This window comes from Amblyomma americanum, chromosome 8 (assembly GCF_052857255.1).
Source record: "Amblyomma americanum isolate KBUSLIRL-KWMA chromosome 8, ASM5285725v1, whole genome shotgun sequence".
NCBI classification, from domain to species: domain Eukaryota; kingdom Metazoa; phylum Arthropoda; class Arachnida; order Ixodida; family Ixodidae; genus Amblyomma; species Amblyomma americanum.
This window is the reverse complement of record NC_135504.1, coordinates 126,679,316-126,702,705: the sequence shown is the minus strand read 5'-3', so window position 1 is coordinate 126,702,705 and position 23,390 is coordinate 126,679,316. Positions and strand designations below refer to the sequence as shown.

The 23,390-nt window shown below is 46.0% G+C and overlaps 1 protein-coding gene across 1 annotated transcript in view; it reads right to left on the bottom strand.

Moving 5' to 3' along the window:
• Positions 1-3,334: 3,334 nt before the first annotated feature.
• LOC144100687 (uncharacterized) overlaps positions 3,335-23,390 on the bottom strand; it is a 39,302-nt gene continuing 19,246 nt past the window's right edge. Inside the window, exons 2-6 of the mRNA XM_077633543.1 lie at positions 18,533-18,723; positions 16,115-16,204; positions 13,910-14,032; positions 11,504-11,593; positions 3,335-3,632 (exon numbers count right to left, since the gene is read on the bottom strand). Of these exons, the coding sequence (XP_077489669.1) occupies positions 3,372-3,632; positions 11,504-11,593; positions 13,910-14,032; positions 16,115-16,204; positions 18,533-18,723 (755 nt within the window). The 3' untranslated portion in view covers positions 3,335-3,371. The remainder of the gene's footprint in view (positions 3,633-11,503; positions 11,594-13,909; positions 14,033-16,114; positions 16,205-18,532; positions 18,724-23,390) is intronic.

The following is a 23,390-nucleotide window of genomic DNA, read 5'->3' as shown; positions in this document are numbered from 1 at the left end:
TATATTGGTCGCATTCCCATTGTGCCCTTCAATTTGAATTCGCCGTTATTTTATGTTTCCTCTGCTGCGTAGGTTTTGGCGGGTAGGGGCTTCGTGGGGGCGCGCAGGCACGTAGCCGGGATTTCTTTTCGAAGAGGGGGGGAAGAGATCACGCTTAACAAGAGCACTGCTAAGAGAATTAAGGTGGGGGGGGGGGGACCCCTCGGATGCGTGCCTGTCAGCTTCATATCTGCGTCTCCTTTAGCCGCCGCGATGGCTCAGTGGTTATGGCGCTCGGCTGTTGACCCGAAAGACGCGGGTTTGATCCCGGCCGTGGCAGTCGAATCTCGATGGAGGCGAAATGCGAGAGGCCCGTGTACTGTGTGGTGACAGTGCACGTTAGAGAACCCCAGGTGGTAGAAATTTCCGGAGCCCTTCACTACGGCGTCCCTCATAGCCTGAGCTGCTTTAGGACTTTAAACCCCATAAACCATAAACCCAAAACCCTGCGTCTACTTATCCATTGTGGTCGCCATCACCATCGTCGCCAGCCTAACTACACCCACTTCAAGACAAATTCCTCTCCGCTATCTCTCCGATCAACCCGGTCCTGTGCCGAGTGCGACCATCTTGTCTCTGCAAGCTCCCTATGTGAGTGAGTGAATAAACTTTATTGCTCTAATAAAGGAGTCTTGCTGCTTGCCCAAAGATTGCCGATGTCTTCCAGGCTGAGCGTGGTTGGCGCCCCTAGTCCAAGGCACCACTGTCCCTGGGCATCCGGCATGCGTGGCTCACTAGGTCTCTTTGGACCTTGAGCTGGCTGCTGGTTAGCCGGTCCTCCCACTGCTCCGCATTTGGCTCTTTGTTACCTAGGAAAGCTACATTGTGTATGCATTCCCATGTGATATGATACAGTGTGGGGGTTGCCCCGCACCACGGACATGTATCCCTATACTGCTCCGGAGACTTCTTATGTAGAATGTGAAGATTGTGGTAGGCTTCTGTTTGGAGTCTTCTTCAACATGTCGCTTCATATTGTGTTAGCAGAGGATGTGGCTGGGGATATTTGCGTCTTCTGCCTTTGATGAGGTTGAGGATAGCTGCGTACGTGAGCTCTACCGTTATCTCCGGGCCGTCCGAGGCGCTTGACGCACCAGCTCGGATAGTAAGCTCGCGAGCTATAGCTTGCAAGCTCCCTATACTCTCATCCCCCCACCAAACTTTCTGCCATTCCTAGTTGTATAGGCTTGCCTTCGCGCTTGCCTTCTCCTGTACATACCCATTTGTTCCTCTCGATTTCTGATATGATGAGGCGCTTCGTATACAAGGTAGCCAGATTTTTTAGCACAATTTCTCCATCATTTTTCGACAGATCTGCCGTTACGTGATGCTCGCCAGCTGCTGTCTTCCTTTGAATTTTCCGTAAAGATTTATTTACTTCCTCTTTCTTTACCGGCGTGATGCGCAGCGCTGCTGCCTCTTTCATAATCGCCGTGATTGCTTCGGCTACTTTATAGATCTTTGCAGAACTCCTCGTCTACTTTAATTACCTTATACATAGTGGTAATGACGTTGCCTTCCTTGTTCCTTCGCTAAGTCAGCTGATTTTTGCCTATCCTTTGAACACTTTCAAGCTACCTCCGTTCTTTAGAGCATGCTCGATTCTCTCCATATTCTATTTCCTTATGTCACTTACCTTGCACTTATTTTTTAAATTTTGATAGCCCGGCTAGTTCTATCCTGTCTGCAGGGTTAGACGCTCTCGTGCTTTGGCGTTTCTTAATCAGATTTTTCGTTCCTGAGATAGCTTACCCGTATCCTGTCTAACTAGCCAACCGCCTATTTCTGTTGCGAACTCCGTAATGAGATTAGCAAGATTATAGGACATTGCTAGAAGGCTAAGGTCGTCGTCATCGGCTACAGCGGAATATATGTTCTGGAGCGAGATGCTGAATTCCTACTGTAGCTCCCTTCTTACCACCAGCTCCTCGATTGACTTTTCCCTTACTATTTTCCTCCGTTCTCTCTTCAAGTCTAGGCTTAGGCTAATTCGGGACCCTACCATCCTATGGTCAGTGCATCGCCCTTTTCCGAGCACCTCCACATCCTGCAGGGTGAGCGCACAATATGAAGTCTGTTTCATTTTCAGTTTCGCCATTTCGGCTCTTTCACGCCTACTACCGGTTTTCCCGTTTGCGGAAGAAGGAATTCATGGTCCGTAAATTATTTCGTTCTTCGAACTCTACCGGTAACCCCCTTCTGCTATTCTATTCCAGAGCCTATGCCATAGTCATCAACTGCCCGGTCTCCAGCCTGCTTCTTGCCTAATTGGCTTTGAAGCCGCTCATCGTTACAGTATGCATACTGTGTTTTTACTTTCATCATTGCCGATTCCATGTCTTCATAGAAGCTTTCGACTGTCTGGACAGCATGGCTAGGCCTGTACCAGCTTTAATTTGCACTTCTTATTAAGGTTAGATAATTGCCACCATCTCGTTAATGCCATACAAATCCTCCGTGTTGCCAGCTATATATCCTCATTGATAAGGAATCCCACACCTAGAGTTCTCGTCTGTCCGCTGAACCACGCTATCACAGAACGTGATCGCCCTAACCTCACTAAACCCTATAACATCCCATTTAATACTATTAGTTCCTCGAACAGCACTGCTAGGCTAGCCTCACTGGATAAGGTTCTAGCGTTAAACGTTGCAGGGTTCAGTTTCCAATGCCGGCCTGTCATGAGGCAGAGATTAATTCCATTATTCACTGCATCATAGGTCTGACCGTCGCCTTGGTCAGTTGCTCCTCAGCCGCTTGGGGCTGAGGACACGGGTTTACTTGCGTATTAATTAGGAGGTGGTGGCTGGGTACTACTCCAAAGTGGCCGAATTCTATGTTGGTGAGGAAGTATGCTGTCGGCTCTAGTCGTCGATATAAGGCCGAACAAGGCTGCAGGTTATTCAGTTCCATCGAAACGCAGATTTTAACATTTGTCCGGTGGAGGATTGCGCGGCAGCGGAATCCGAACCGCGGTCCTCTTAAACGCCAGGGGAATGCCTTTACGCCATCGCTTCTCTTTTTTTACCATCATATTTTATCTTTAATTCCCATTTCTCTGTCCCGGTGTTTAATAGCAAGCCATACAGGACGTCGCTGCCAAGAGTCTTGGCCATTCTACCAGAGTGGGTATATCATTTTCCATCCGAGGTCAACTATACAGTAGCTCAAGGACAGGATTGAATTGACCGGGCATATTCTAAACTTCCGGCAGGAGAGGGGTAGGCACTGCCGCACACGGCTTCCAAGGGAAAATTGCTCCTTTTATTGGAGTGTTCACATAAATAGTCATAAATAGGGGAGTGGCCGACGAGCGTGCAGGGCTCCCATCTTCAGAGGCCGCCACCGACCGTGGCGTTCCTGCCGGGCACCGCGTCGGCGGCGAAGTGCACCTGCGGCCTTCCGCCGAAGCCCTCCTCCATGGCGAACTCCTCTCCCGCGAAGGCTGGCTCCTCGACCTCGATGCCCTGGTCCTCGGAGTTGACGAAGGCGTTGGCCTCCTGGTAGGGGATCGGGATGACCGACCCGATGGCCGCGATGGCGTCGTTGGGGGACCGACACACGCCGCCGCGGCAGGTGCCCTCGTACAGGCGCTGCGCATGCGCAGATAAGGGGGGGGGGGGGGAACAGCGGATCGGTTTGCGGACGGAAGCAACAATGAGAGTTTGTGTATATTGTGTGAGTCCAATGTGGTAAATAGGTCTTAGGAACTCCATTTTGCAGAAGCAAGCAACAGTGAGAGTTTGTTAGTCCAATGTGGTAAATAGGTCCGTGGGAATCCAGTTTGCAGAGGGAAGCAACAATGATGTTTGTTAGTCCAAAAAGGTAAATAGGTCTGGAGAATCTAGTTTTCAGAAGGCAGTAACGATGAGAGTTTGTGAGTCCATGTGTGGTAAATAGATATGGGGGAACACAATTTGTAGAGGGAATCAACAGTGAGAGTTTGTTAGTCCAATGTGGTAAATAGGTCTGGGTTAATACAGTTTGCAGAGGAAAGAAACAATGAGAGTTTTGTTAATGCAAAAGGGTAAATAGGTGGGGGGGAATCCAGTTTGCACAGAGAAGCAAAAATGAGAGTTTGTTAGTTCAATGTAGTAAATTGGTCAGGGGAAATAGTTTGCAGAGGGAATCAACAGCGAGAGTCTGTTAGTCCAATGTGGTAAATAGGTCTGGGGGAATACAGTTTGTAGAGGGAATCAACAGTGAGAGTTTGTTAGTCCAATGTGGTAGATAGGTCTGGTGGAATACAGTTTGCAAAAGGAAAGAAACAATGAGAGTTTTGTTAATGCAAAAGGGTAAATAGGTCTGGGGGAATCCAGTTTGCACAGAGAAGCAAAAATGAGAGTTTGTTAGTTCAATGTAGTAAATTGGTCAGGGGAAATAGTTTGCAGAGGGAATCAACAGCGAGAGTGTTAGTCCAATGTGGTAAATAGGTCTGGGGGAATACAGTTTGTAGAGCGAATCAACAGTGAGAGTTTGTTAGTCCAATGTGGTAGATAGGTCTGGTGGAATACAGTTTGCAAAAGGAAAGAAACAATGAGAGTTTTGTTAATGCAAAAGGGTAAATTGGTCTGGGGGAATACAGTTTGCACAGAGAAGCAAAAATGAGAGTTTGTTAGTTCAATGTAGTAAATTGGTCAGGGGAAATAGTTTGCAGAGGGAATCAACAGCGAGAGTCTGTTAGTCCAATGTGGTAAATAGGTCTGGGGGAATACAGTTTGTAGAGGGAATCAACAGTGAGAGTTTGTTAGTACAATGTGGTAGATAGGTCTGGTGGAATACAGTTTGCAAAAGGAATGAAACAATGAGAGTTTTGTTAATGCAAAAGGGTAAATAGGTCTGGGGGAATCCAGTTTGCACAGAGAAGCAAAAATGAGAGTTTGTTAGTTCAATGTAGTAAATTGGTCAGGGGAAATAGTTTGCAGAGGGAATCAACAGCGAGAGTCTGTTAGTCCAATGTGGTAAATAGGTCTGGGGGAATACAGTTTGTAGAGGGAATCAACAGTGAGAGTTTGTTAGTACAATGTGGTAGATAGGTCTGGTGGAATACAGTTTGCAAAAGGAAAGAAACAATGAGAGTTTTGTTAATGCAAAAGGGTAAATAGGTCTGGGGGAATCCAGTTTGCACAGAGAAGCAAAAATGAGAGTTTGTTAGTTCAATGTAGTAAATTGGTCAGGGGAAATAGTTTGCAGAGGGAATCAACAGCAAGAGTCTGTTAGTCCAATGTGGTATATAGGTCTGGGGGAATACAGTTTGTAGAGGGAATCAACAGTGAGAGTTTGTTAGTCCAATGTGGTAGATAGGTCTGGTGGAATACAGTTTGCAAAAGGAAAGAAACAATGAGAGTTTTGTTAATGCAAAAGGGTAAATTGGTCTGGCGTAATCCAGTTTGCACAGAGAAGCAAAAATGAGAGTTTGTTAGTTCAATGTAGTAAATTGGTCAGGGGAAATAGTTTGCAGAGGGAATCAACAGCGAGAGTCTGTTAGTCCAATGTGGTAAATAGGTCTGGGGGAATACAGTTTGTAGAGGGAATCAACAGTGAGAGTTTGTTAGTCCAATGTGGTAGATAGGTCTGGTGGAATACAGTTTGCAAAAGGAAAGAAACAATGAGAGTTTTGTTAATGCAAAAGGGTAAATAGGTCTGGGGGAATCCAGTTTGCACAGAGAAGCAAAAATTAGAGTTTGTTAGTTCAATGTAGTAAATTGGTCAGGGGAAATAGTTTGCAGAGGGAATCAACAGCGAGAGTCTGTTAGTCCAATGTGGTAAATAGGTCTGGGGGAATACAGTTTGTAGAGCGAATCAACAGTGAGAGTTTGTTAGTCCAATGTGGTAGATAGGTCTGGTGGAATACAGTTTGCAAAAGGAAAGAAACAATGAGAGTTTTGTTAATGCAAAAGGGTAAATTGGTCTGGGGGAATACAGTTTGCACAGAGAAGCAAAAATGAGAGTTTGTTAGTTCAATGTAGTAAATTGGTCAGGGGAAATAGTTTGCAGAGGGAATCAACAGCGAGAGTCTGTTAGTCCAATGTGGTAAATAGGTCTGGGGGAATACAGTTTGTAGAGGGAATCAACAGTGAGAGTTTGTTAGTACAATGTGGTAGATAGGTCTGGTGGAATACAGTTTGCAAAAGGAATGAAACAATGAGAGTTTTGTTAATGCAAAAGGGTAAATAGGTCTGGGGGAATCCAGTTTGCACAGAGAAGCAAAAATGAGAGTTTGTTAGTTCAATGTAGTAAATTGGTCAGGGGAAATAGTTTGCAGAGGGAATCAACAGCGAGAGTCTGTTAGTCCAATGTGGTAAATAGGTCTGGGGGAATACAGTTTGCAAAAGGAAAGAAACAATGAGAGTTTTGTTAATGCAAAAGGGTAAATAGGTCTGGGGGAATCCAGTTTGCACAGAGAAGCAAAAATGAGAGTTTGTTAGTTCAATGTAGTAAATTGGTCAGGGGAAATAGTTTGCAGAGGGAATCAACAGCAAGAGTCTGTTAGTCCAATGTGGTATATAGGTCTGGGGGAATACAGTTTGTAGAGGGAATCAACAGTGAGAGTTTGTTAGTCCAATGTGGTAGATAGGTCTGGTGGAATACAGTTTGCAAAAGGAAAGAAACAATGAGAGTTTTGTTAATGCAAAAGGGTAAATTGGTCTGGCGTAATCCAGTTTGCACAGAGAAGCAAAAATGAGAGTTTGTTAGTTCAATGTAGTAAATTGGTCAGGGGAAATAGTTTGCAGAGGGAATCAACAGCGAGAGTCTGTTAGTCCAATGTGGTAAATAGGTCTGGGGGAATACAGTTTGTAGAGGGAATCAACAGTGAGAGTTTGTTAGTCCAATGTGGTAGATAGGTCTGGTGGAATACAGTTTGCAAAAGGAAAGAAACAATGAGAGTTTTGTTAATGCAAAAGGGTAAATAGGTCTGGGGGAATCCAGTTTGCACAGAGAAGCAAAAATGAGAGTTTGTTAGTTCAATGTAGTAAATTGGTCAGGGGAAATAGTTTGCAGAGGGAATCAACAGCGAGAGTCTGTTAGTCCAATGTGGTAAATAGGTCTGGGGGAATACAGTTTGTAGAGGGAATCAACAGTGAGAGTTTGTTAGTCCAATGTGGTAGATAGGTCTGGTGGAATACAGTTTGCAAAAGGAAAGAAACAATGAGAGTTTTGTTAATGCAAAAGGGTAAATAGGTCTGGGGGAATCCAGTTTGCACAGAGAAGCAAAAATGAGAGTTTGTTAGTTCAATGTAGTAAATTGGTCAGGGGAAATAGTTTGCAGAGGGAATCAACAGCGAGAGTCTGTTAGTCCAATGTGGTAAATAGGTCTGGGGGAATACAGTTTGTAGAGGGAATCAACAGTGAGAGTTTGTTAGTCCAATGTGGTAGATAGGTCTGGTGGAATACAGTTTGCAAAAGGAAAGAAACAATGAGAGTTTTGTTAATGCAAAAGGGTAAATTGGTCTGGGGGAATCCAGTTTGCACAGAGAAGCAAAAATGAGAGTTTGTTAGTTCAATGTAGTAAATTGGTCAGGGGAAATAGTTTTGCAGAGGGAATCAACAGCGAGAGTCTGTTAGTCCAATGTGGTAAATAGGTGAAAAAACAGCGCACAAGCAGACACAGACAGAAAGAAGGGGACAAGCGCTGAACTAGCAACTGAGGTTTTATTGAGAAGCATGGCGAAATATATACAGCACAGCATACAGCATTCAAAAAACATATAAACAGCACATAAAAGGCCAGCATCCAAAATCATCGCTTAACGTTGCATATCCAAGAATTCCATCTCTTTTGTTGAAAGAAGGATAGACGGGGTGCTGACACATGAGTCCTCCGCTTTTGCTATCGCCCTAGCCTCGATAATTTCCCGTGTTATTGTGCACTTGTTTCGTGCCAGGATTTTGCAGCCGTGAAGGTCGGGTATGCAGGCAGGTTTATGATTGCAACGGTGACAGTGCTTAGCCAGAAAACCTGATGAAGCAATGGATCTTACATTGTTGTTATGCTCCAGTAATCTTTCGTTAAGACACCGACCGGTCTGGCCGATGTATCTGCTTCCACACGGTAACTTAATTTCATAAACAACACCCTGATCACATGCAACAAAAGGATTCTGGTGGTTGATTTTGCATCCAGGACGAGGCTTTTTCATCCAATGAAAAAGCCTCGTCCTGGATGCAAAATCAACCACCAGAATCCTTTTGTTGCATGTGATCAGGGTGTTGTTTATGAAATTAAGTTACCGTGTGGAAGCAGATACATCGGCCAGACCGGTCGGTGTCTTAACGAAAGATTACTGGAGCATAACAACAATGTAAGATCCATTGCTTCATCAGGTTTTCTGGCTAAGCACTGTCACCGTTGCAATCATAAACCTGCCTGCATACCCGACCTTCACGGCTGCAAAATCCTGGCACGAAACAAGTGCACAATAACACGGGAAATTATCGAGGCTAGGGCGATAGCAAAAGCGGAGGACTCATGTGTCAGCACCCCGTCTATCCTTCTTTCAACAAAAGAGATGGAATTCTTGGATATGCAACGTTAAGCGATGATTTTGGATGCTGGCCTTTTATGTGCTGTTTATATGTTTTTTGAATGCTGTATGCTGTGCTGTATATATTTCGCCATGCTTCTCAATAAAACCTCAGTTGCTAGTTCAGCGCTTGTCCCCTTCTTTCTGTCTGTGTCTGCTTGTGCGCTGTTTTTTCACCAAGATGCAAAACCAACTAGCCCATTCAGCTGCTTTACTGACAGTGGTAAATAGGTCTGGGGGAATACAGTTTGTAGAGGGAATCAACAGTGAGAGTTTGTTAGTCCAATGTGGTAGATAGGTCTGGTGGAATACAGTTTGCAAAAGGAAAGAAACAATGAGAGTTTTGTTAATGCAAAAGGGCAAATAGGTCTGGGGGAATCCAGTTTGCACAGAGAAGCAAAAATGAGAGTTTGTTAGTTCAATGTAGTAAATTGGTCAGGGGAAATAGTTTGCAGAGGGAATCAACAGCGAGAGTCTGTTAGTCCAATGTGGTAAATAGGTCTGGGGGAATACAGTTTGTAGAGGGAATCAACAGTGAGAGTTTGTTAGTCCAATGTGGTAGATAGGTCTGGTTGAATACAGTTTGCAAAAGGAAAGAAACAATGAGAGTTTTGTTAATGCAAAAGGGTAATTAGGTCTGGGGGAATCCAGTTTGCACAGAGAAGCAAAAATGAGAGTTTGTTAGTTCAATGTAGTAAATTGGTCAGGGAAAATAGTTTGCAGAGGGAATCAACAGCGAGAGTCTGTTAGTCCAATGTGGTAAATAGGTCTGGGGGAATACAGTTTGTAGAGGGAATCAACAGTGAGAGTTTGTTAGTCCAATGTGGTAGATAGGTCTGGTGGAATACAGTTTGCAAAAGGAAAGAAACAATGAGAGTTTTGTTAATGCAAAAGGGTAAATAGGTCTGGGGGAATCCAGTATGCACAGAGAAGCAAAAATGAGAGTTTGTTAGTTCAATGTAGTAAATTGGTCAGGGGAAATAGTTTGCAGAGGGAATCAACAGCGATAGTCTGTTAGTCCAATGTGGTATATAGGTCTGGGGGAATACAGTTTGTAGAGGGAATCAACAGTGAGAGTTTGTTAGTCCGATTTGGTAGATAGGTCTGGTGGAATACAGTTTGCAAAAGGAAAGAAACAATGAGAGTTTTGTTAATGCAAAAGGGTAAATAGGTCTGAGGGAATCCAGTTTGCACAGAGAAGCAAAAATGAGAGTTTGTTAGTTCAATGTAGTAAATTGGTCAGGGGAAATAGTTTGCCGGGTGAATCAACAATTCGAGTTAGTCCAATGTGGTAAATATGGTCTGAGGGAATTCTTCAACGTAAGAAGTATATGCAGACAACGGAAAAGAGGAAAAAAAGAGAAGAAAGAAAGAACAGTTCCCGTTCCTCAGTTACTGTGTGTCTGTTTTGGGAAATACGACATCACAAAAGCCACATAAGTTGGCGATCTTAAAAAGAAAGCAGTGCGAAAGTCTTTTTTTCAGAATTTACAGACGAATATTTTAAGACATTTAATGTACTTAAAGCGGCTGACATGTATTAATGACAAAAATATTAAAATTTTGCTACAAAAAAGCAGTATGCATGGATAATTGGAACACCATTTTCACGCACAGAGTACGTTCGGCAACCGGCAAATTGTACCGTACCTGATTAACTACTTTGACCACCACGGTATGGATGTATTGATGCTGAATGATGGATGCCTAAGAGATTTATTCTTTTAATCATTATACGTTGCATTTCACTACAGTCGGATACAACTGTAGAACGAAGCGGCAAATGCTCCTCAAAAGATATCCTCCAGCCTTGTCTACCGATTCTCCACCTCTCTCCGTTGACCTGTTCCTTTGCGCCAGCTATAGACGGATGCAACTCAAGAACGAAGCGCCTTTTCCCCGTCAAAGAATCCCCTTCCAGCCAATGGCGTCGGTCGACTCTCATGAGCCTGCTAGGGTGACAATGCAGGTAGTGGCATATATAAGTCCCCTCCCTCCGTGGCAGAGGATGCTCCTCCCTGCATTGTCACGCCGCTCCCTACTTTGTCACACTATAAGGTTCATGAGAATCGGCCGACGCCATTGTCTGGAAGGGGCTTCTTTGACGGGGAATAGCCCCTTGGTCCTTGAGTGTATCCGACTATAGCGTCAAATTGCTGGGGGTGGCAGATGAATGTTGAATAACCACTTGGATGGAGGGCCTCCCTTGAGCAGCATCTGCCACTATGTTCTTGAGTTGTATCCGACTTTAGACAGAAATGCGCTGATTAATCAACTGATGAATGGCATCATGGTTTTGTGTGAGGAATGTCTTTTATGTACTGCGTGAATACATTTTCTCGTTGTTTACATTTTTGATAACCATGTGCTACTTACGCAGTCTTTCCTGTCAATTTCTTACGCAATCATGAATGACCTATCGGAATCTTGTCTTTTTGCAAAATTGCAAATCTAATATATCTGTCTTCATTTTTTCACGGAGGCCAAGAGGAGTGCTGTGAATGAGTATTATGTCATATTTTGTCCTTGAGGAAGCGGTGTTGAAAGTTTCCATTGCGCACAGGGTCCTCTAGGAGCAGTGCGGAGTGATGCCGTCGTGTGAATGGTACAAGAGCGGGCGCTATCGCGTTTCACACTTAAGCGTTTCCCAAGCGTCTCCCATGCTTAAGCGTCTCCCAAGTTTTTTGGCTGTTACAGAGAAATCCCACTTACTACGAACTTTAAACACAACGAACGCAATCTGCGTGATCGCCAGGTTCGTTATAAGCGGGCTCGACTGTAGTTGGTCTATGAGTAGGTAGTAGTAGTAAAGTATCGCTGCTGGACACTTTTGACTGTGTAGTCCTTATCAAGAGAGCTCAGAAAACTTTTTCGCCAGGAGTGAACTGACACCATCTACACGAGTGTTGGATTTGACTGACTTGGCAAGGTACACTCACGTTCTGGCACCTCTCGTTGTCGTCACGGTTGACACGCAGGGATTCACCGGTGTTGGGGTTGTAGCAGCGCAGGCGACAGGCGGAGATCACCTGCAATTGAAGGCAGGTGGCGAGAAGTTGGCAGGGGCAAAAACCTCCTAGGTCACCGTCTCTACGGTAAACACAAGCTGAGGGAATGCTTCTGTTCCGCCCGTGTTTAACGTTATCCCTTGAATGTAAGCAAACGTATACGTGTGATAAGCATTTGCTTGTAAATTAATCCCTTTATCTATGTTGATTATAGGGTTTACACTTTGAAATTAGGTAGTCTTGAGCTACGCTAGCTTTTTTTACCCAGAGGAGGTCACGTAGCAACAGCCTGGTGGTGTCATTAAGTCATAAGAAACGCGAAAGATTTCTATATAAGCAGTATTTTTATAAAGTACGCCGAAGCAATATTTGCAACTTATCTAGAAGTCGGGCAACGCTGAAGATGCCTCAGCGAACAAGGTATTTACGTGACGCGACGGGTGCCATTTTGTTGATCAGCGCGTGGCTTCAGTGGGGCAAGTCGGAGTAGGTGGCATGTAAGCCTGTTAGGCACGCAGAGAGGCCTCTCGCAGTGCTCCACGCAGAACAAAATGGCGGCCGCTGTGACGTCAGTGATACGAAGCGTTGTCGCAGTTGCGGGCTTGTTCTCCCTCGCTGTTGTGCTATAAAGGAGCACTGGAATCAGATTGTAAGCGAATTCATTGAAACGGCCAAGATCTACCGTCACCAAGGTGAATGTGCCAGCTGTCGTTCCTTGGATTTAAGAAAAGATGAAAAGCGGCTTCTGTCAAGCACACAGAACCTGTAAGCTCTTACTGCTTTTTCCATGGGTTTGCTTGTTTTTCTGTGATTTTTTTCTTTTCGCTGCGTGTTTTCTGCATCAAGGCATGCTTGGAAGAGTTTAGTATTAAAAGTCCGTTACGCCAGTGAGTGAAGGGGCTATAAAATTTTCGTTGCAAGTGAACGTTTTCTGTTGTGCGCACATTTTAAAGCGTAAAAATTACTTATTTCCAGGAAAGCCAGCACGAAACAAATTCAAGAGCGCAGCATCACTTCCAAACGACACAATTCTATTAACGTGCAACTTACGCCCGAAACGCAATGTTTCCCTGGATAGCTTAACGCGTATACTGCTAGGCGAATTGATTCAATGTGTTTAAAGACACCAAAAGGGGAAACAGCAGAGTGTGGGGAGCACGGGTGTGTTTCTTGCGTGCTGTCTTGAGTGTGTCCCCTCTGTGTGCTGTTCCGCTTTACAGTTGCTTTTTAGTAAACCAAACTATAATCGGATACAATTCAAGAACAAAGAGGCTTTTCCCCATCAAAGGGAACCTCCTTCCAGCCAATGGCGTCGGCCGATTCTCATGACCCCGCTAGCGTGACAATGCAGGGAGCGGAAGATGAAAAGCGATAGTCCCCTCCCTCCATATAGAGTCTGGGGTAGTGCCCTCCATGCATTGTTACGATAGCAGGGTCATGAGAACGGGCCGACGCCATTGGCAGCAAGGGGGTCCTACGACGGGGAAAAGCCGCTGCGTTCTCGAGTGGTACCCGACTACACCACGGATGCTTTAGAGGTACTGCGTTCAGCACGGAAGAAACTAGGTCACTAGTAGCCAGTTGCAGTTTATTATAGGCATCCTGTTAGCCAGATGCATGACAGTCACGGCACTATATACGCGTTGGGGTACGCGCATAAACGTTGAAACGAGTGCTTGCGCTACCGCAGAAAGGTCTGCTGTGTGCATACACCCGATATACTCCAAAAAGCGAATTCGAGAGCACTTGAGTTGGACCACGTGGCCAGGCCATGCCCCAGACCGCGCGCTGTCTTTATCTACACGCGCTCTTTTTCTACCGTTCACCGGTTTCGTCACGATGAGACTAAGAGGTCGAGGTGTTTTAAGGAGGACAATTAACGCGCCTTTCCTTTCTTCGAAACCTCTCCACTGCCTCTGTTCACAAACCACTTGTGCATCGCATGCAGCGAGAAAAACGCTCGCTGCGGTGGCTTAGAGGTTGGGTCGTTCGGCTGACGAGCCCGAGGACGCGGGTTCGATACAGGCCACGTTTTGGTGGAGGCGAAACGCAAAGATGCACGTGTACTGTGCGATGTCAGTGCACACTAAAGAACCCCAGGTGGTCGAAATTATTCCGGAGCCCTTCACTACACCACCTCTTTATCTCTATTTTTTACCCCCTCATTCACCCCTTCCATCACGGCGAGATTGAGGTGTCCACCGGGAAGTGAGACAGTTACCGCGCCATTTAGTTTCCAGTAGCGATCAGCTCGATGTCATGCTGCGATGACTCTTAAGCTTTCCTCTTTGTTCGCCACTTCGCAAGGGTGAGCGCATAATGCGCGGCTCAACGCACCCCGGCCTCGACGCGGTAGTTGCCCATCTGGCGGTACTTGCGGCGGCTCTGGTTGAAGATGGTGGTGCAGGTCTGCAGGTCTTTGCTGGTGCCCGCCTGGATGCACTCCCGGTTCACGCATACCTGCGCACATCGAGTGGGTGAGGGGACACAATGGCGTCGTAAGTGCACTGCAGTGAGTGATGTTCTGTTCGGAGAATGATTCGTTTTGGAGGAAATTAAGGAGTAAATTTTGTCCAAGAGGGAATTTCTACGCAGTTTCGGCGAATTTTAGGACCCAGAATTGCCTCACTTCTTCCTGATTGTTGGAGTTTTCAAGCTGCTCCAGGCAAAAGGGGCCTGAAATAGGGATTTTTGGGTATAAGTGAGGAAATTTTCGGTTATGGCATGGAACGTCATCAGTGGTGCAGAAGTTTGCTGTCAGCAAGTTTCTCTTTGAGTCTATACTTTTTTCCCGTTAAGCACAAGCGAAAGTAATGCGTAAAACATTATCCACTACATAATCAAAACAAATGGAAGATTAAAGATTTTGGCACTGAAGTCGTGAACAGAAAGGCGAAGAGATAGCGACATATCTGCATGCAGTAAACGATAAGAAGCGGATATAAGGCGCTATCTGACACAGAACAGGCGTTTATTTATAACAAAAACAAAAATAATGAAAGGGAGAAAAAGAGAAAAGAAGCGCAAGATTGCGAAACTGTGGGCAGCCCAGAGCATCGGACGTATAAGGTCAAATTAGAAGAGTATTTCTTATTCGCTCTTGATTCCACGAGCTTGATAGTGGAAGGAGCTCATACCCTGTTCAGTTACGTGCATAGGAAAACGTTGCTACCCAGAAGGCATGCTCAGCCCAACTATGAACTCCGCTTCCCCCCCCCCCCCCCCCCCCGTTCTTCCTTCTCTTATGGTGAGGCCTGTGCGCGCATACGGTTACGCGTGACGTATACACGTTTTCGAATCGCGTGCAGCTGCTTTGCTCCACTCTACAGCATATGATTTAATGCGGCTTTCAGGACTTGTTTTTGTTACCGCAGTTCCCGCAGTCATGTCGAAAAGGCAAGAAAAGAAATTTCTTCTCGCTTACGAGACACTAAATTACCAATTTTCCCCAGCCATGCCGTGCGACAAAAAAAATAATGGCTTCCACGCTACTATAGAACACTCTTGTCTGCAAACACAGAGTTTTGTATTATTTCAGAGGCGGGGTGGGGGTGGGGGGCATGCACATACGGTCCCTATAGCCCAGCTAGGCTGGCTGCGGACGGACCACCTGCCATATTGCGGTCGTCAGAACATTCCTAGCTGGCAATGCGTATTCGACACGCGCCATACTAAATCTTAGTGAGCTCCATTAAGATTCATTTACTTTATTTTAAACTTCCTGCAATCTATATTCATGATCATCAGCCTAAGTGCCCACTGCAGGGCAAAGGCCTCTCCCATGCCTCTCCAGTTAAGCCTATCCTGTGCCAGCTGCAGCCACCTTATCCCTGCAAGCCTCCTAATCTCATCCGCTCACCTGAACCTTTGACGCCCCCTGCTATGCTTTCTCTCTGTTGGAATCCACTCCGTGACACTAAGGGGACATCGTTTGTATTCGAAGATAGCTAGTTGTATTACATGCCGTGTCCATCCTTATTTCATCTTCTTTATTTGAACTATAGATTTCATCAACTAGCGTTTGTTCCCTGTAGAGTTACCCCTATAGTTTTTCTATCGATGGCTCGATGCGCTGCCCTAAACTTAATTTCGAATCTTTCTATTCAGAAGGAAGCGCACAGGGAGGACAACACAACGACCTCCCGAAAGGCTACTACGAAGCCACCAAATAGTACTTCACCCCTGAAAGATAAAAAAAAAAGAATTGAGACACATGAGGCTAAAATGGAGTAAGGATAGATGTCCTTTCTTCAAGTTCGTCACTCCTCCGACGTACTACTACCAATAAAATTTAGCTCACGTGAAATGCGATACATTTCATTTTACCGCAATCTTTACCCCTTAACCTTAACTTCACCATTTTACTGTAACGCTTTTTTTGCCGGGGAGTTTCCGTGACTATCACTGCGTCCACCTCCTGGTTTTCGTTCGCTCGTCACGAAGGGTCCGCCTCACGCAAATGACGCCGCTGCCAAATGCGGGTATATTTTCCCATTCACCCCCATCTGCCAGAGAAGGAGTGCATGCGCGAGAAGCACGTACCTGTCCGCTGCCGCACGCAGTCTGTGCGGTGAACGTCTGCCTCCAGGGTATGCCGTAGCCGTTGCGACACAGCGCCACGCAGCGGTTGTTCTGCAACGAGGGAAATGAATGAGGAGTGCTTGATGCGGCAGTGCAGCATTCTCGCAAAGGAAGGGGGAGAGGAGAGAGATCATCATCAGCCTAACTACGCTCACTGCCGGACAAAGGCCTCTACCATGACCTCTCCCATATCTCTCCAATTATTCCTGCCCTGTGCCAGCTGCGGCCGCCTTATCCCCGCAAACTTCTTAATCTTATCACCTTGCATTGGAATCCACACCGTCGCCCTTAAGGTCCAGCGGTTTCTTGCCATCGCATTGCAGGTCCTGGTCAAGCCCACTTCTTCCTCTTGGTCTCAACTAGGACGTCATTAACACGCGTTTGTTCCCTCACCCACTCTGCCCGCTTCTGGTCTCTTAACGTTACACCTATCATTTTACTTTCCATAGCGCTGTCCTTAAGCTGAACTCTTTTCGTTAGCCTCCGCGTCTCTGCCCCATAGGTGAGTACCGGCAAAGCACAGCTGTTACTTTTCTCTTGAGGGATATTGGTAAACTGCCATTCATGATCTGAGACAAAGTGGCAAATGCGCTCCAACCCTTCGTATTCTTGCAGTTACTTCACTCTCGTGATCCACGACCCTTCTGTGGATCCACGTAGTAACGGTTAAGGGTTAGAAGGAAACTGAAGGCAAATAAAAGCTGCCCTATAGATATTTCGATGCACTACCACTTTCTAATGCCACAGCGGCTGCTTTCAATGAAGAGGGAGCTTTTATAAGCGAGAGGAAAAAAAAGACGAAATGCGGGTGTCGTCACCACCAGACGATTTCGGAAGTAAACTGCGGTGCGACGACACGGCTCTTTAGCGTGGATCTTAGGGGTTACGCTACACCATCATTCACTTACAAGCGGGAAACATGGAGTCCTTTTCGGTGTAATCAACTCGTTTTTTGTTACCTGACAATCAACGTATACAAAAAAGAGCCATTGCATCGTTTTAATTTCAGTAAAAACCAAAACTGGGTCGAGTGTCCCTTTCAAGCGTCTGCTCCCATAAGACTCCGGCAAAGTTCCTTCCCAATAGGAACTAACTTCTTCGGACGTCCCATAGACGTCCTAAACGTCCGCAGAACGTCCAAGGGAGTTTCAGTGCCCATTTGGTTAGTATGGAAGTGGAGACCGAGGGCCGCCTATTAGGTGAAAAGTGAGTCCTCGCCCTCAACGGAGGTCTGAAAAGGAGCTCGACTCTATTCGGATCAAAGACGAAGTCCTACGCTGTCCCCAATTTTCCCCAAACTCTCATCACCAACTTTCAGTTTCTTACACCACAACCCTATCCGTTACTCCCCAGGGGAGATCAGGGGAGGCCTCCCCGAGCCCGCAATCCCGGCTGTGGGTCGCCGTAGTCACATCTTCCCAATTATTTTGTTTCTCCACCTTCGGGTGTGGAAAATAACACTTGCCTGCTTTCGGGCCACACCTGTTATATAACAAATGAGACAACCCACGATACAGCAGTGGTGCGGGAGAGGCTCTTTTAGTGGGAAAAACATTATTATCATTACTAGTAGCTCTTTATTAATATCACAAAGGAATGAAAAGATGTTGCTAGCCGCGGCATCTGCCATCGAAGTTTGAAACTATCGTGAAAAAAAGATAGGAAGAGGACAGGGAGAAGGAACTAAAGGGAGAGTGATAGGAAGAGAGGATATGGGAGGGCGGCAATGTACACTATATACAAATAAAAATATACAAAAGCACTATTGGTCTCCTAACCTGGAGAATGCCGGTGTGCGCGTCACGTGATGCGGGAAAAAAGACTGATCGTTTGTCGATGCCTATGCTGATTTGGGGTAGGGTAAATAATTACAATGGCAACGATAAAGGCCTTTATGTTGAAGGCCTTTATGGTAAAGGTATTTAGGTTAATGGCCTTCAGTGCAAAGGGCTTTATATCAAAAGCATTAAGAGTAAAGGCCTTATGTTGCAGGCCTTCAAGGTGAAGGTCTTCAGTGCGAATGCCTTCCTGGTAAAATCCTTAGTGGTAAAGGCCTTTATAGTTAAGGCCTTTAGTATAAAGCTATTTAGGTCAAAGGATGCTTTCGCATTCACAGCACGTAAGAACTTTAAGTTCCCACCTACACTTTTTGTTATTCATTTATCTAAGTCTCGAATTACAATCTGTACGTGTTGCTCCAGTGCGGGACGCTGTAGTTGCCCCCACGTGCTACTTCGCCCTGTGTAGCCAGCGCGTTTCCCTGTTTCGCATTCCTATCCACGGTCATCGTTCAGCTCGTGGATGCAAACCCTGTCCAGATGTGGCGCTGTTATATACGCGCCATTGCAAACTTGTAGAAAGAAGCCCATGGACTCTCACCGAGTAGGCGAAGCCCCGCACGTTGGGGTCGTTCTTCCCGCGGACGCTGGTGCGGCACAGGAGCGTGGCGTCCTTGGACAGCGTCTGGCGCTCCGTCAGCTCCTCCTCCCCGTCCACAACGGCGTCGCCAGGAGCAGGGACCGCTTCCTTCGGCTTATCCGGCGCGCTCGACGAAGACGCCGTCGGACTGGCTGCGGGCGGGGCAGGCGAGGAGAAAAGAGTCATTTGATAATCACAGATGCGACAGAGAAAGGAGTCTATTATATTCAGTATCTTTAACATCGAACTTTCTCTTATTTCGTACTTACCTCTTTACTATTTATAACGGCTTAGTTGCATTGTGTTCGTGACGCGTGATAGTGATGTCCTGTATGGTTTTTCTTGCATTTCAGTTTGTGCCATTCCAATCTGATTTAATTTGTAAAAATTCCTTAGAGATACCTTACCCTACACTTTATTATTTTGAAGAGCGCTGTGGGCTGTCTGTTGCTATGTAAAGGGCTCCGGGCCTCGTCAAGCTACTCCGAAAGTTCCTTTTGCCCAAGGGCCCTTTTATCTCTTAGAAAAATAGTATGTTGCCGTTGTTGTAATTTAAGGTCAGACTTAGACGTAGATGCTCGAGGTATTGTAACGGGTTGTGTGACGACTGGTATGGTACCGTAGACAACAGTAAATTACGCAGGTGCACAACACTGAGCGGACCAGTGGCCGCGAAAACAGAATACATCTCGTTGTCTGTGGCTCGCAGCCAGGTTGAACTCAAAGGCGACATCGAACTTTCGAGATAAGGCGCCGAGAACATCGACAACCATATTGAACAACGTTTCAGCGGGAGCAAATCACGTGAGACATCACGTTTTACCCGCCGCGGTGGCTCAGTGGTTATGGCGCTCGACTACCGATCCGGAGTTCCCGGGTTCGAACCCGACCGCGGCGGCTGCGTTTTTATGGAGGAAAAACGCTAAGGCGCCCGTGTGCTGTGCGATGTCAGTGCACGTTAAAGATCCCCAGGTGGTCGAAATTATTCCGGAGCCCTCCACTACGGCACCACTTCTTCGTTTCTTCTTTCACTCCATCCTTTATCCCTTCCCTCACGGCGCGGTTCAGGTGTCCAACGATATATGAGACAGATACTGCGCCATTTCCTTTCCCCAAAAACCAATTATTATTATTATTATTATTATTATTATTATTGATATTATTATTATTATTATTATTATTATTATTATTATTATTATTATTATTATTATTATTATTATTATTATTATCACGTGCCACAAGTGCAAGGGCGAGCGTCCATAGCTAATAATAATAATAATAAATGGTTTTTGGGGAAAGGAAATGGCGCAGTATCTGTCTCATATATCTTTGGACACCTGAACCGCGCCGTAAGGGAAGGGATATAAGAGTAAGTGAAAGAAGAAAGGAAGAATAGGTGCCGTAGTGGAGGGCTCCGGAATAATTTCGACCACCTGGGGATCTTTAACGTGCACTGACATCGCACAGCACACGGGCGCCTTAGCGTTTTTCCTCCATAAAAACGCAGCCGCCGCGGTCGGGTTCGAACCCGGGAACTCCGCCATTTTGCACATGCGGCGCGCCTCCCGTTAGAGGTCAAATGCAAGAGCCGGTTGACCTTCAGGCTCAGCAAGGGAGGAGTAGAGTGTTTCGCTCTAAAAAGCGAGGCACGTGATGCGTGTCTCAATGTCCTTTCTGGTAGAAGCCTTTGGGAAAGACCACGCGACATTCGTCTATATATAAAGCGCCACTTTAACCAATTTACCACGTCTATTCCGGCTTTCATTTCCGGATTAGCAACGTCACTTCCTGTATGATGATGTCACTTCTGGTTTAACTTCCGGTCGGATGACGTTGCTTTCCGTCGCCGAGACCGTGGTGACGTCACACTGAATTTTTGGCACCACTTTTGCGGTCTACCTTGCCGGGTTTCGTTGATGATAAGCCATATAAGGTTTCTGCCTTAAAAAGTAGCGACCGCTTCGCCCAGCCGCTTGCCAATCAAGATTTTTTTCTTGGCTAGATTTGCTTGTCTGGACGCTTTAACAATCCCTGTTGCCTCGGTCGGCGATACTATCGCAGAACTAGTCTACGTGAACTGTGTCGCGCGGTACTTTTACTTCACTACTCGGTGGTCACCTGAACCGCGCCGTAAGGGAAGGGATAAAGGAGGGAGTGAGAGAAGAAAGGAAGGTGCCGCAGTGGAGGTCTCCGAAATAATATCGATCACCTGGGGATCTTTAACGTGCGCTGACATCGCACAGCACACGGGCGCCTTTTGCGTTTCGCTTCCATCGAAACGCGGCCGTCGCGGTCGGGATTTGATCTCGCGCTCCCGTGCTCAGTCTGTATGCCGGAACTACATACTTATCGCGGCGGGTCAACTAAGAAATTACAGAGGGCTTGATGAAACTAGCTTTCTGTACCACTGCAGTACAATATACAGTGCTGAATAAAATATATATTGTGAAGAAGAAGAAGAAGGGCATCATCCTATGTTGACTGAGGAAAAGAAGAAGAAGAGGAGGTAGCCGCACTGCCATCGCTCAGACCGAGCGCCTGCTGACCTGAACAGACGACAGACTCGGTCGCCGCCGTGGTTTCGCCGCCGCCTCAGCATTAACCTAAGACCCCGTTACAATATCTTCAATCTTTTCGCATAAATACAAAATATCCTAAAAATAAAATACTATTTGCTTTTTGTGAGTAGATTTTCATCCAATAACGCCCTCTTCTTCCACCAGAAGTTGGTGGGGTCGTAACTGTTTGCCTCAAAGTCATTTCTTCATTATCGTCATTTCGTGGGCGCTTCTGATAGCGTTCGTTTTCAGACTGTTGTAAATTATTACAGTCGAACTTTGTTATAACGAAATAATGGACATAACGAAGAAATGACGATTCCCCTTGTAAGCACGGTCAACACAGTGTGTGACGAAGCTATAGGCTATAACGAAGTAATCGCCGGACCCCCTTCAACTTCGTTATAATGAGCTTCAACTGTATTAATTTACTGTTATTTTCAGCTGACATATTAGGTGGTTAACTGCATATTTTTATAAGCGTTCGCCGGAGTGCAAGGTGCAATTAACGTCACCAAGACTACTCAATGGCAATTATCCGTGGTGATAATAATAATAATTGGTTTTGTGGGGAAAGGAAATGGCGCAGTATCTGTCTCATATATCGTTGGACACCTGAACCGCGCCGTAAGGGAGGGGTAAAAGAGGGAGTGAAAGAAGAAAGAAAGAGAGAGGTGCCGTAGTGGAGGGCTCCGGAATAATTTCGACCGCCTGGGGCTCTTTAACGTGCACTGACATCGCACAGCACACGGGCGCCTTAGCGTTTTTCCTCCATAAAAACGCAGCCGCCGCGGTGGTTGTGGGAGCATTTATTGTCAACCAATACAAGCAGGGGGGAGGGGGGGGGGGGGGCAAACACCCTAACATGGCACGAGGCGACCTTTAGGGGCAAAGGACAGCCCTTGGAGAGCTATCCGCTTCTGGGCGTCGGTAATTATCCGGCGCTGGTCAGGAGCAGCGGAGCTGGCCAAGAGAGTCTCCCGTAGCCACAACTCTGCGATGAAACACTAACAGCTTTCAATGAACTGCACAGCAGCGCAGCCAATGCTTCCCAAGTGTTGAAGATACAGAGATTCCAGAGGAGGTTTCTTTTTTCGACCTTCACGGGGAGACTCCGGATCGACCGTCCAAACTGTCGGCAGGGATATTCTTCGCGCAAGGCGAAAAAAACTTTCGCCTCTTTTCTTTATCGACATTTCGAAAGATATGGCACTGGTATCTGGCTCTACAGTGGCGCAGTGTTCTGTGAGACGTAATGTGCACTGTGCTGAGCTAAACGCCAGGAGCCCAGCTCTAAACTCGCATCATGTCCAGCGTTCTTGGAGAAAAATTTTCATCATTGGAAAATTGTAAGGCACTGATATAGAAATATTGAAGACAATGGTCCATTCTTTCAATATGTGTACAATAAAATCTTTTTTTTTTGTAGCGTTTCCATCGCTCGAATCGAGCAGTTCATATTGCCATAAAAAAACTAATGGGGAACGCTTTTGACCACAGCAAAAACGTTAATAGCAAAAAAAAAATTGCAAGCCTGCCGACGGGATATCTGCGGATATATTGACAGTTATAGTGGAATCTCACAATATACGAAAAAAACTGGGTTTATAAACTCTTTCCCGTTCAAAAGTGGTTTTGTCCAGAATTGTTGGGTAGGACCAGTGCAGAAAATTGGGCAACTAGTTTAAGGCAGACAAACGAACACCAAATGGTGGTATGCGGTCAATGAAAAAGAGGGATTTAGTTAGAGGAATCGAAGTCCTTGTTGTGTAGGAGTGATCTGATTCGTGATATAGGCACTTGATATTTACCTCGTCATCAGCTTCTCAAGTTAAATCATTGGAGGCGGAAACGTGATGGCACGGGGCTGATTCTTTTCTAGTGGCTTTGGTCTCCTTCAACAAATTCAAGGTAGCGCGAGAAAAGAGGCTTTTCAGAGAGTTCTTGAAAAGCTTATGCTTGCTTGGCTACGCAGAAATTTGAGCTTTGCACATGTGTTTCAAAGCAGCGACGACTCGAAGCTCTCTTGCATACGGTTTTGAACATTTGTTTGAAGAAGAGGATGGTGGGCTTTATGAAATGACCCAGTTGATCTGCTGAAATTATTTCAATTGTACGTCTTTGGATAAGATTCACGCGTTGTCTGAGGGACAAAAACGCCAGCTGCTCCGAGGAGAAATCCGACCAGCTGTTGCAAGACTGGGGAACAGACTAGTTCATTGACTGCTTCCTGGACTCTCTGCCTCGACGGTGTCAAGCAA